The 13,636-nt window shown below is 41.1% G+C and overlaps 1 protein-coding gene across 2 annotated transcripts; it reads right to left on the bottom strand.

Moving 5' to 3' along the window:
- Positions 1–2,419: 2,419 nt before the first annotated feature.
- On the bottom strand, positions 2,420–12,043 carry LOC124149503 (thyroxine 5-deiodinase-like). 2 transcript variants are annotated; one of them, XR_007220354.1, is made up of 3 exons: positions 11,924–12,043; positions 3,757–5,082; positions 2,420–3,713 (listed from the first exon to the last, which is right to left on the bottom strand). XR_007220354.1 is itself a non-coding variant. In XM_046521132.2 (2 exons), the coding sequence occupies exon 2, from the start codon at positions 5,066–5,068 to the stop codon at positions 4,310–4,312; it is 759 nt and encodes a 252-aa protein (XP_046377088.2). In that variant the 5' UTR covers positions 5,069–5,082; positions 11,924–12,043; the 3' UTR covers positions 2,420–4,309. The 2 variants fall into 2 exon arrangements, 1 of the variants encoding a protein (XP_046377088.2); XM_046521132.2 differs by having other exon boundaries at positions 2,420–5,082.
- Positions 12,044–13,636: the final 1,593 nt, after the last annotated feature.

Here is a 13,636-nt window from a genome sequence, read left to right as displayed (position 1 = left end):
TGCCTGCTTGCTGGACTTGACTTGTAGTAGTTGAGTTGGAATCTCCGCCCGACATATTTCTATTAGTATTTGTTTGTTTTATTGCCGACTAAAGAAGTTTGTACTCAGCGTATTTTCGTCTTCAATCTGAGCTAATGTCCCGGTCAACATACACGTTGACACCATATTAGCTATGCATAGAGCTATAGCAGAAATTGTATCGAGCTATAACCATTTGTACGACTTAGCTACCGATAGATGGAGGGTCCCTATAAGCGATTTCGCCACTTTCAATTTGATTTGACGTAAAGGGTTACGTTGGGTGCTCCGGTTGTGTCATCAGTGTTCCCTTTGAAGCGTATTTTGTCGCACAGCTTCCGAAGGTGTTTATTCATGAATGAACACACACGACTGCAGAAACACATCACTCAAAGGGAGCAGTTTTGATACAAATCATTCGAAAACTACGTGGAAGTGGGCCTAACTTCTGATTTTGTGGGCCCAAACATTCTAAATGAGAACAATAACATTCCATATTGATCTCTAGCGTAAAACGCTGTGAGTATAGATCACGGTTGTCTTATCAAGATGGTGTTCTTGCCCTTCGTTCGAAGCTTGTCACTGACATGCAAGCAGACTTAAGTTGATTTTCACGTCTTCAGTATAGGGTCGTACAGTTAACATAAACGTCTTTGCCGAGCGCTCTGATTCCCCCTTCCAAAATGGTACGGACATGATATTAATTCAGCTGATAGATCAATAAAACCGAACCATTTATATTGCACAGCCGGGACCCCTTCGGTGCGAGTGACCGAGTGTTGGTCCGAGATGTTTTAGGTAAGGTGGAGATTTGGGTATGAGACCAGCTTTTTCTATTTTAAGAGCTCAGGTATCTTTCAATTAACATTAACAGGTGTTCGATTATTTTGGTTACAATATAAAAAATAACGAAATTTATACTTTGGACACTGGTATGGAGACTGGCTCATTATTCCTTTCCTACAATGCGAGGCATTTGTTTTCAGTAAAACAGGGTTTATGGGTTTTTTTTAATGTGGCGACCACGTAGAAATGCTGTGACATAAAAAAAATACATGTAAAAAACAGAATAAGATGTACAAATGCAGGACTAATATTTACACATGTCAGTTATAAAAACATATTTTTCAGATTGTATGTCAAAAGCCCCGTGTGTGTATACCAGATCCGCGTACCACGTTAGATTGAGTGAGTTTACATTTTACTCCGCATCACCATGAGTGAACAAGGGGTTGTCGCGATGTTCATGTCTGTTTAACCGCCTCCGTGGTCTTGTGGTAGAGCGTCCGCCCGGAGAGCGGAAGGTCCAGGGTTCGATCCCGGGCCGCGTCATACAAAAAGACGTTAAAAGATTGTACTTGTTGTTACCCTGTCTGGCGCTCGGCATTAAGGGGCTAAAACAAGGACTGGTCGGCTCGGAGTCAGTATACTGTGTCTGAGTGGGGTATTCATGTTAAACTGCGGCATGGTATCTCAGTGAGCTAGCACTATAAATCGGCATCAGTCCGGACTAGTACAAGCAGCCACACACACACATACACGTGCATGCACGTCGCTATATAAGTGCAATAATCTTGGACGCGACGTTAAACTCAATTTCACCTCACCTCATGTCTGTTTAAATACAAGATGGACGTACCCAATAAACACATTCATAACACATATAAAAATGTGCATGCTAATTTTGTTCATGTCCAAACACTACCCGCCAAATGTGTATATTGAATTAGTAATGAAAGTGCAAGGTCAGCCGTACATATTTTTCGGTATCATGATGTAATGGAGAAACCACCAGGTTCGAGTGATTTCTCTGACAGAAACCATGTTATGGTTGATTTATAATATCTCTGTAATTGGGCACAATGAACTGTAGTTGCGTGAGTTTTAGTTTTTAAAATACATGTTCAGAATGGTCAGTAAATTCCTTACTCAGAATCAACTGCAACAACAATAAAGCATACGGCATCCTAATGATTTAATAAGACCTAATTCAGATACTAACTCACTTATAACGTTATATACACCTTCAGTTAATGACGAGCGCCGTTGCTCTTGACGTCAGTCCGTATACGTTAATTTTAAAGTATTTGCACTGCGTTGATGTTACCATGATTCTACACGTAGCGGATGATACCCATCAGCACCTTGTGTTTGATGCCCGACATCTTCAGACGGGGAGGGAAATAAATAATAAACAATATCTTTAGATAATAACCTGCAAAGACTTTTCTTATCAATAGGCAAAAATTACACACACGTCCAGGGAAGACCTGGTATGAATCTTTCGTGAATAAATGGTCTTGGTTCATCTCTTCCTTCAGTCTTATCTGAAACCTGTACTGTTCTGTTTAGTAAGCGTGCCATATTTATTAATCTCAAAATAAGATCAAACGAAACATGCTTGAATCGAACGTTTATTCAGAAAAAAGATGCCAGTCAACTTCAAGATGCGCTCGTTTCCTCAAAAACAATAGCCATGAATGATAACGTTGGCTATTTAAAGATGCATACAAAGAGGACGGACCATTTGACATTCTGTGTATTTTGTGTATTGTGACCAGATATTATTTTTAAGAAACAGCTGCAAAAACAGATATTTTTAAAATTAAAACTGTGAGCCCAGTTTTTGTTTCAAAAAAATACATTGCAAGCCTAATTATTTTTTTCAAGAAGTTTTGGAGAAAAATGGTCGACCTCTTATCCTGGAAGTTTACAAGAACTGCTCGTCCTGTATACGTTATGTGGGAGAGAAGAGAAATGGTTTGAAAATATAATGATTTAAAAGTCAATATTTTAACAAAAGAAAGAAATGCCCAATTACTTTTACAATACACCTTCAGCACGTGCTGGCACGTCATTCTCCTCAGTGATGTGAACAGTAACCTCAGTCTCTGCAGCCCTTGTCATTTTGCAACAGTGACGTCACACGCTATAGAACATTCAGGTGAGCGGAATAAGGTGAGCCGTGGCATGACACAATAATTAGTATCTGTTAGAAGGTGCATTATAAATGTATGTGTTATCTTTTTCCTTCAGCTTAAAATATATTCTGGTTACTTTTTCCCTTTTGCAATTTTATTGTTCAGTAATATGTGATTGCCATAACACTACAGTTCCATTGAAAAGTACACATAGACAAAACTATGTCATTAAGTAAAACGAAATCCATTTAATCAATGCTAAAGAATAGATGTTACATTGTAATCAGTTTCTCGTATATGTTTTGACATTATAAATAGTTTCTAGTATGGGTCTAAACAGTGTAATTAGTTCATTAGTTTCTAGTATATAATAGTATAGTATGTAATAATAAGCTTATTGTATAAAACTAGATGCTCAAAGTTACTAATAAACACTGGTGGGCAAACGAAAGTATACACTTGAAATTGGATTTGATCAAACAATTACTAACGTTATGAAAACGTTACTTGGCTGAAAACAGCCGCAAAAAAACTGTAAATTTAAGGTCCAAAACGCAACTGTGATACCCACATCATATTCATCACCACCGAATACCATCTCTTGTTTGTTTCAGTTATTGCTAGCATCACACATAGGTGTTTACTTTCTTTTGTCCGTCAGTAAAGGTCTAAACATTGCAAGTGTTTTGTAGTAGAGGTTGTGAAACCGTAATTAGTTTCTTGTATAGGTCTAGTATTTGCAGTTAATTTCTAGTTTAGGTTTAGACATTGTAACTGGCTTAATGCATTGGACATTTTAGATATGTAGACATTGTACTTGGCTTAATGCATTGGACATTGTAGATATGTAGACATTGTACTTGGCTTAATGCATTGGACATTGTAGATATGTAGACATTGTAATTGACTTAATGCATTGGACATTGTAGATATTTAGACATTGTAATTGGCTTAATGCATTGAACATTGTAGATATTTAGACATTGTAATTGGCTTAATGCATTGGACATTGTAGATATTTAGACATTGTAATTGGCTTAATGCATTGGACAATGTAGATATTTAGACATTGTAGTTTGCTTAATGCATTGGACATTGTAGATATTTAGACATTGTAGTTGGCTTAATGCATTGGACATTGTAGATATTTAGACATTGTTATTGGCTTAATGCATTGGACATTGTAGATATTTAGACATTGTAATTAGTGTAATGGAGAACTTATTTTTGTTCACTTTCCTTTGAATAGATCATTTGTTTTAAGAAAGCCTCGATGACATGACAAAAAATGGATTTACCAAATCATTAAAGATACCTTAAAACATTAAACTGCCCTTTGAACATATTACTGTTTATATCATGCAACCTCCCTATTGGTCTCCTCTGTATTTGGCTAACCAGTCATACACCTCCTCCACGTTATATCCAATTGGCCCTGGCATGCCCTCATACAGAACCACCCCGTTCAGCACTATATACAGACGCTCGTACAGGCCGCCATACTGCTTGTTAGCTCCATCCTCCATGTTGTCCGCTACAATATCACAATCGCAGGGTTTCAGTTCACCGAGGCGCTTCGCTGCTGCGACCCTATCCTCCAGGGAGTTGTGTTTCTGGATATCTATATTGTTTTTGAAGAACCACCCATCAGTAGGATGTGCTTCTTCAATGTACACAATCAAAAAGTCCGCCATGTTGGTAAAGTCAGCAACGATCTCATTAAATCTCGCCATCTTTACCATAAACGGGGGTCAGGTGCAGCTACCGAAGTTCAACACCAGGGGGCGATCCTTCTTCCCGAAATCTAGAAGCTTCCTTCTTGTCTGCCCGTCTAACAGAATCACTTCCGGGTTGGGAGCCTTGTCGTTGAGAGTGGCTGTTTTCAGAATGTTCAAGTATCTCGACCGGAAGTAGGTGCTGACGTATTCGAGGCTATGAATGCTTTGTGAGTAGTCTTCTCTGCTGATGCCAGTGCCGCCCATCACAGAGCCGATACCGTCAATCAGGTCCTCCCGCACGGACGTGGACAGACGGGCCATTATCTGTTGTTTGAAAAAGAATTCAACCGTGTGCCAGCACAGGGCAAGCAGTCGGAGCATCATGGTCAAGGGTGCCGTCGGTGACGCCATCTTTCAGCCTTCCGCTGCAATTTCGAAGTTCACATTAAAGGGGGCATGGGTAAACACGCGGACATATGTTTGAGATTTGCTGATGAGAACAGGTCTCGATATTGTTCAGTCTCAAGGTATTTCAGATCAGGGAGAGGCCCCACTTACCCTAATGTTATGCATTCATCTTTTAACTGTTAAAACTAAGCTGCGTATTTTATCATTGCATGGTTGAAGGCGAGATGAAAGGCGCCGCACACCATCTAACAGACAAGGGATAGTACCGTACGATGTCGCGTCGAAACCCTCCCCACACCCCATCCCTGCCTATTAATAATTCTTAGAACAATCTGTGCAATCTGTGCTTCGAATTGATACACTATTGACCGTCTTAGGAACTCCTGATAGTTCACAGTCTCATATTAGATACAATCGTCGCCTATTTATATTATTTTCTTACGTCAGGATACATTTATAGCAAAAGTACTAATATTTAGGCTCAGGATACTGAGCCCTAACGCCACGCTTGGTACGTACGTGTTATTTTTCCAAATATTAACATGGGGAAAATGGACAAGGTTTTACAAATATTTGATCACATTACATGCCACATATAAAGAATTGGAAATTGTGAAATAAGGACAAATTACCAACTAACGAACCATGTTCCAGCATCTAAACCTGCCAAGGGTCAAACCGATAACAAGCATCGAACATGAATCAGATTCAGTATCTCTCATTGTGCTGATCAGATAGCGTAAGACAAACAGATTTAAGACGTTAATAGACCACCTCCGTGGTAAAGTGGTAGAGCATCCGCCCGGAGAGCGGAAGGTCCGGGGTTCGATCCCCGGCCGCGTCATACCAAAAGACGTTTAAATATGGTACTTGTTGTTACCCTGTCTGGCGCTCGGCATTAAGGGGCTAAAACAAGGACTGGTCGGCTCGGAGTCAGTATACTGTGTCTGAGTGGGGTATTCATGTTAAACTGCGGCATGGTATCTCAGTGAGCTAGCACTAGTACAAGCAGCCACACAAACACACACACGTACATGCACGTCGCTATATAAGTGCAATAATCTTGGACGCGACGTTAAACCCCATTTCACCTCACCTTACCTAAGACGTTAATACATTTATCTGTATCTACAACTGGTATCTACCCTTATCTACTCACACCTACAACGTATACATTCGTGGCATACTAGCATCTGGTAAACTATTATTCTTCATACCAAACTTCAGTCATAAAAGCCTTTATCACCAATGCCTCGGTTTATTTAATACTGTTTATTCACCCAGGCCTTGTGTTGTTGCGTGCCAACATTATATATATTCGTTATTACGAGCATATAAACATTTAAAGAAAGTTTGACCTTTCTCCTTCTCACCCAAAAACCCAGGTTAGGTATAGAACACCCAGGTGCTATTTATGCACCACATAACTGCTTAAGGAGCAACCATTTGATAGTTGTGTGTGGGTAATGGTTGGGTGGAGTGGGGTGAGTTGGCGATTTTGGTTTGAGATCAGCTTTCTAATTTATTTTCAGAGCTCAAGTATATTTTCATTAACAAAAACAGGTGCTCGATTATTTTTATTTGAATATAAAAGAATAACGAAACTTATACTTTGGACACTTTTATTTAGTCTGGCACATTTGCTTTCAGTAAAACAGGGTTTATGTTCTTTTTAAATATGGAGACCATGTGGAAATGCTGTGAAATTGAAATAAATATTATGTAAAAAAAGCAGAATAAAAAGTACAAATGCAGGACTAATATTTACACATGTCAGTTTTAAAAACATATTTTCAGATTGTATGTCTATAGCCACGTGACCCGTGAAGATTCCGAGGTAGAATAGGTCTTCAGCAACCCATGCTTGCCGTAAAAGGTGACTATGCTTGTCCTAAAAGGCGACTCACGGGATCGGGTGGTCAGGCTCGCTGACTTGGTTGATACATGTCATCGTCCCAATTGCGTGGATCGATGCTCATGATATTAATCACTGGATTGTCTGGTCTGGTCCAGACTCGATTATTAACACTATTTTGATGAGTGCGGCGTTAATCAACAAACCAACCAACCAACCAACCAACTATAGCCACGTGCCTCTGTACTAGATCCGCGTACCGCGTTAGATTGAGTGAGTTAATATTTTACACCGCATCACCATGAGCGAACAAGGGGTTGTCGCGATGTTCATGTCTGTTTAAATACAAGATGGTGCAAACGTACCCAATCAACACATTCATAACACATACAAAATGTGCATGCTCAATTTGGTCATGTCCAAACACTACCCAGCAAGTAAGTGTATTGAATTAGTAATGAAAGTGCAAGGTCAGCCGTACATATTTTTCTGTATCATGATGTAATGGAGAAATTAACAGATTCGAGTGATTTCTCTGACAGAAACCATGTTATGGTTGATATATAATTTCTCTGTAATTGGGCATAATGACTAATGGTTGCGTCAGTTTTACTTGTTGCATCTACATAATGGCCAGTAAATTCCTTACTCAGAATCAACTGCAACAACAATAAAGCATACGGCATCCTTATGATTTAATAAGACCTAATTCAGATACTAACTCACTTATAACGTTATATACACCTTCAGTTAATGACGAGCGCCGTTGCTCTTGACGCCAGTCCGTATACATTAATTGTTTGATAGGCATTTCTTAGAAGTTGACGGATGACAAAGTAGACACAATTTATGGATAACATCTTCTTATAATACTGTAAAGGCGACGTTTCGGTATAGATCCTTATACCGTTGTCAAGCAAGCTTCATGTTAATCTTAACACAGTTTGGCCTTCTATAAATTACTTTCATCCTATCGTATGTCTGGAAAGTAGTACTAACACATACAGGTGAATAAATACACCATAACTTATCAGGCAATTCGATATTAGTGTAAATTCCAAACTTTGGCTATTTCCTGCACATGGTAACTTTCTCGTTCTCGTGGCGTCTGGCGTTACGCAAACCCAAACGATGACAACAGCCTTAGCATTGGCCATCTTCTAAATATGTTTATAATCCATTTTATGGAATATAAATCCTATCTTGTTGAACATGTAGTATTTCTAAATTATCTGATGTGGTTATATGAATTATTTCTCACTCTGTTTTACCACTTGATGTGAAAGTGTAAGTCACCTTGTATTCAATAATTATATAATGTATTATATTATATGGACAATCATTCGCCTGAATTTTAGTAAGATGAATTATGTAATATCCATTTATTACATTCCTTTCAGCATATTTGCTGAAATTGGGTATTCATTTTGGATAGCCAGAAGTGGTTTACATTCTGGGCGAATTGACACACTGTTGGAGCTAGCTCCATATGGACTTGTACGATCATCCACTTGCTGATAAGGTACTGCAGGGCGAGATGTGGGGGCAGTTTGAACTGTTGCTGCAACGGTTTCCCATTAGCCACGACCGATGAAGGGAAAAAGCAACCGACCACTCACTCATTTGTTGTGGCGGCTGACAGTGGCTCAGAGCCCAAGGCTGCCAGCGACTCTAAGGACGCACGCTCAGATTTTTGGGTTGCCGGTAGCAGTAACACTGTATGCCCAGACCCACAGCAGGTGAAGGTTATTGGTACTGGCCATCGTCCAGTTACTTATGGCTCAAGACCTTCTCTGGCACAACACCAATCAAGAACGGAGAAGTGGACTTCGAGGAATGGGATAAACAAGCTGAAACCGTCATGGGGACTGGGCCCTTTCTGAAACTTGGAAGCGTCAGAGGCTTTTCGGCAGCCTTCACTCGCCAGCCTTTGATATGCGCCTTGGGATAGGAGTGGACAAGACAGCGCTGGGCCTCATCTCACGGCGAGTAAGGTTCAAAGTCATGCCAAGATGCATCACCTTCTCAAAGGCGAACTGAAGGCGTTACACAGGATAAGATCTTATTCGAGAGCCTGGGGCATTTGCCACAATTGTGGAGACTACAGACAGCAGTCCAGCAAACCCAAGTCTGGTTTGAGAATGGATTAAGGCCAGGGACGAAGAGAGATAAATTGCTCATCAAAGAAGGGAGATTTAAACTCCTATGGATCTCTAAAACAGTAAAGGGACCAGAGAGCCAGAACAAGGCTAATTGGATCAGTATCATTGCGCTAGAATTGTACGACCACCCGGACAGGTCATGGAGTTGAGGGGAAAGAATATTTCACCATCCAATTGAGCTCCTAAAACCTGAAGGGGACACGGGTGGCCCAGTCATCTATGGCGCCACAATTCGCTGTGCAGAGTTGCGTCCCTTGGGCACGCCAGAAACCTATGATTGTGGGTTCGAATCCCGGTTCGCCCCGATTATGTTTCTAGGTTTGTCAGCACCATACCCGTGCTCGTGGGTTTCACCGAAGTGGTAAACGTCTGAGACCTGCATCACTTCGGGCTTTCCTCCCACATTAAGCTGACACGCCGCGATATAACTGGAATACTGTTAAAAGCGGCGTTAAACCAAACTCACTCATTCACTCACTCTTAAACCTGAATCAGAGCAAGTACCATTTAACCTTGAAATTTGTTCAATAGCAGTGGTGGTCTGGTGGAGTCATGGTCAAAATCAAGAATCGGGGTAAGAAAACACTTATTGTTTGACTGGATCAAGTACCGGCTCAATGTTACGACCACGCCAAGTCAGATTTTCAAGGCGAAACAACGGATGACCTACTTTACCCCCTCAATCAGTCTTCAGTAATTCTGATTCTTCTCTCAATATATACCTCAGGTACGATCATCAAGATAAGATGAAGTTTACAATATATATTGACAAATCCACCACTCAGTATGATGGATGCGAACTTTTGTCCTAGTGATTGTAACACTTTGTTTCCATATCGAAGTGGGGCGGTCGGGTAGCCTAGTGGTTAAAGCGTTCGCTCGTCACGACCCGGGTTCGATTCCCGACATGGGAACAATGTGTGAAGCCCATTTCCGGGGTCCCCCGCCGTGATATTGCTAGAATATTGCTAAAAGCGGCGTAAAACCATACTCACTCACTACATAACGAAGTCCGGATCGAAGTCCTCCTGTTTTGTCGTTGTGTATTATCGCTGATGCACCTGTCAGGTGATGTCGAATCTAACCTTGGCCAATTTTGTAAGGATTTGGATGATATGAAAAATGCAATTATTCAACAACAAAAATTAAAGGAAATTGTTTCAATGAAAGATGAATTGCAAACATTACGATGTGACGTCACAGATTTACGAAATCAAGTGAGCACGAACAAGGGAGAACAAGATATTATTAGGCTTGTGATGTGGATGCGGTCTGCCAAAAACTAGACGATGTGTCTTATGACTTGGACATTGTTGATACACGTCTGGAGAATCTAGAGAGAAGGGGTCAAGGTAATAATATCATTTTGTTTGCTATTCCAGAGGGACCGAGCGAATCCTATGCAATCTGCAAAAATAAAACTTTGGAAGTTTTGAACAATGTTTGTTTGCTGAACAGATTTCTTGCACTGGCGCTAAAACATTATATTCTCATATTTGCATTTAAAATATAGGTACTTCAATTATGGAACAAGTGTGTATTGTTCAGTTTAAGGGTTAATATTCACGTACAGTTTGTAAAGGATTTTGTCGCATTTATTTAAATATCACTGAATATGGCGGGTTGGTTGATCTGTTTGTTGTTTTACGCCGCACTCAGCAATATTCCAGCTATATGACGGCGGTCTGTAAATAATAGAGTCGAGACCAGACAATCCAGTGAATGATATCATGAGCATCGATCCACGCAACTGGGATCGATGACTAACCAAGTCAGCGAGCCTGACAACCCGATCCCGTTAGTTGCCTCTTACAAGCATAGTCGTCCTTACGGCAAGCAAGGGTTGCTGAAGACCTATTCTACCCCGGATCTTCACGGGTCAAATATGGCGGGGGAAGTATGTACTGAATAAGTATTTGATTTATACTGTTGCCCAGATAAAAACACGAGCAACTGCCACATCGGCAACTAGCTGGTCACCGTTGACGTCAAGAGAAGTCAAGAGACCCAATATACAAAATCTAAACCTGTATATATCTTTGTGAAACGCGACGGTGCTAAAGCAACATCTGATACGTATTAAATGGATGAAAACACTGTGAGTTTTTATTTTGTTATTTCAGTGATGGAGGTTCTACTGTTTGGATTATACCTTAGGAAACTGTCCAAAATAGAGCACAGTATCTGAAAGTAGGTCGCTAATAAACGAGAGTAGGTGGCGGATATGCGAAAATGGGTCACCGATATGCGACACTTAGACGCCAGTACATGAAACATATGTGCTTCTCATTTCAGCGTTGTTTGTTTAAATCCGGTTCGAGGCGACATACGATCGGCTTGTCTACATATCGGGCCTACACCTTTGAAAGAGAGAGTGACTTTGTCATAGATTTATTTTGTTCTCGATGATTTAAACATCTCCCTGTTCACCTGTCGCCTGGATGATCAGGTCGTAAAACTACTGGGAACTAATTATCTCAAGCTGTTCAAATAGGACATTTGATGACAATGATCTCAATACTAAACTTGTCATAATAACACAGATGATGAATTAAACGTCCATTTTACGTGCCACTACGCTAATCACTGACTATTAATAATAACCGGCTGGTTCTCATAAGCGAATATACCAGCTGTTAGTTTGAGATATTTAAAAATTGTATGGAAAATAGAAATCATATTATCACAATATTTCTTCACATTCCATCTTTGATGTCCTACAACGAGAACACACCTTACAATAAGGTCAGTTGGTGACTGTAAGTCAAATTGACAATGTATCATTTCAGCTACAAACAACATCGCAACACTTCCATCTCAAATAATGACACCTTATCTCACCTCCTCCGCAAGACTGTCACAGTTGTGTCGTCTCAGCTAGCGGCTGTCGTCTGAGCTACCGAAAGGCATGACGGTATGTACAAGGCCAAGGTGTATAAACGTCAATGGGCACACGTGATTCACTCAGGGCGCAGAAAGTCGATTTCCGGATCCAACAACAAATGTAATAAAAATAGGTTGGTTTGTTGGTTTCTTGTTTAACGCCGCACTCAGCAATATTCCAGCTATCTGACGGCGGTCTGTAAATAATGGAGTCTGGACCAGACAATCCAGTGATTGATATTATGAGCTTCGACCCTCGCAATTGGGATACGATGACATGCATCAACCAAGTCAGCGAGCCTGACCACCCGACCCGTTAGTCGCCTCAAACGACAAGCATAGTCGCCTTTTACGGCAAGCATGGGTTGCTGAAGACCTATTCTACCCCGGATCTTCTAATAAGAATAGAGCCTGAATGAGGTAAATGATACACTATAAACATATGTCATTGTCTATTTAGAGTCATATTGTTTTTGTCTTTATACAAGGAAGCTGAGAGTTTTGTTTTATCTCATATTTCAAAATCAGCATATGGAAAGAATGTTAAATTTTTGCCATTGCTCACTAAAACAGTTCAAATATAGGTGACAGACTGCACACGGGTGGCCCAGTCGTCTAAGGCGCCGCGATTTGCAGTGCTGAGTTGCGTCCCTTGGGCACCCCAGAAACCTATGATTGTGGGTTCGAATCCCGGTTCGCCCCGAATATGTTTCTGGGTCTGTCAGCACCATACACGTGCTCGTGGGTCTGAGACGTCACTCCGGGCTTTCCTCCCACATTAAGCTGACACGCCGCGATGTAACTGGAATACTGTACTGTTTATTCACACCAATAGACAGTGACAAATAACAAGCCATTGGCATGACACATCAAGGAGGATCGCATGGCTTAGTCGCAAGGAGTTTGGGCCATAGCCGAATGACAGTCACTAGGCGCATGACGTGATTCAAGCAGGCTGGGCGGCAGAGTGACAGGCTTCGGAGTGGCAGACCTCCTCTCACCATCCCCCAGGAAACTTGGATACATGGTATCCTTCATCCGAGGAACGATATTATCATTGTGTCGGCATCAGCTGAGGAGGTTACCCTGTCAGTCGCTGGACAGTGTCCAGAAGACTGCGTCGGTACAATGTCAGAGCTTGCAGACCATAACAGAAACTGGCAAAGAGTCGTGATCAAAGCAGAGAGCAGATTCCAGCTTTTCGAGCAAGTGTAAGAACGTGAGTCTACCGCCGACGAGGAGAACGAACGTCACGTTGCGTTCAAGATGTCGAACCGTTTGTGGTGGCAGCGCCTGTAGCCTTGTCACTACGGTATCATTAATCCTGTCAATGTGGTGTAGTTAATCCTGTCAATGCGGCATAGTTAATCCTGTCAATGCGGCATCATTGGCCCTGTCACGACGGCTGTGGTCATTTTGGAAGGAAATTTTAAATAGCAAGAGTGGGGAATCAGGTCGCTTAGCAGAGGTGCCACTGTCCACGGCCAACCCACACAACAACACAAGACCTGAGTGAGTGAGTGAATAAACAATCAGTTTATTAGACAGCCACAGAATGATTTTGTGACTGTCTTACGTCCGTATTTACACGTAACTACTACGGAAAATACCATTTTCTGATTAAACTGACGATCAAGTTGTTATTGTCAACTTTGTGAACTTCAGAAACTT

This window comes from Haliotis rufescens, unplaced genomic scaffold (assembly GCF_023055435.1).
Source record: "Haliotis rufescens isolate VD_foot unplaced genomic scaffold, xgHalRufe1.0.p SCAF_1, whole genome shotgun sequence".
NCBI lineage: Eukaryota > Metazoa > Mollusca > Gastropoda > Lepetellida > Haliotidae > Haliotis > Haliotis rufescens.
This window is presented reverse-complemented; position numbering and strand designations above follow the sequence as displayed.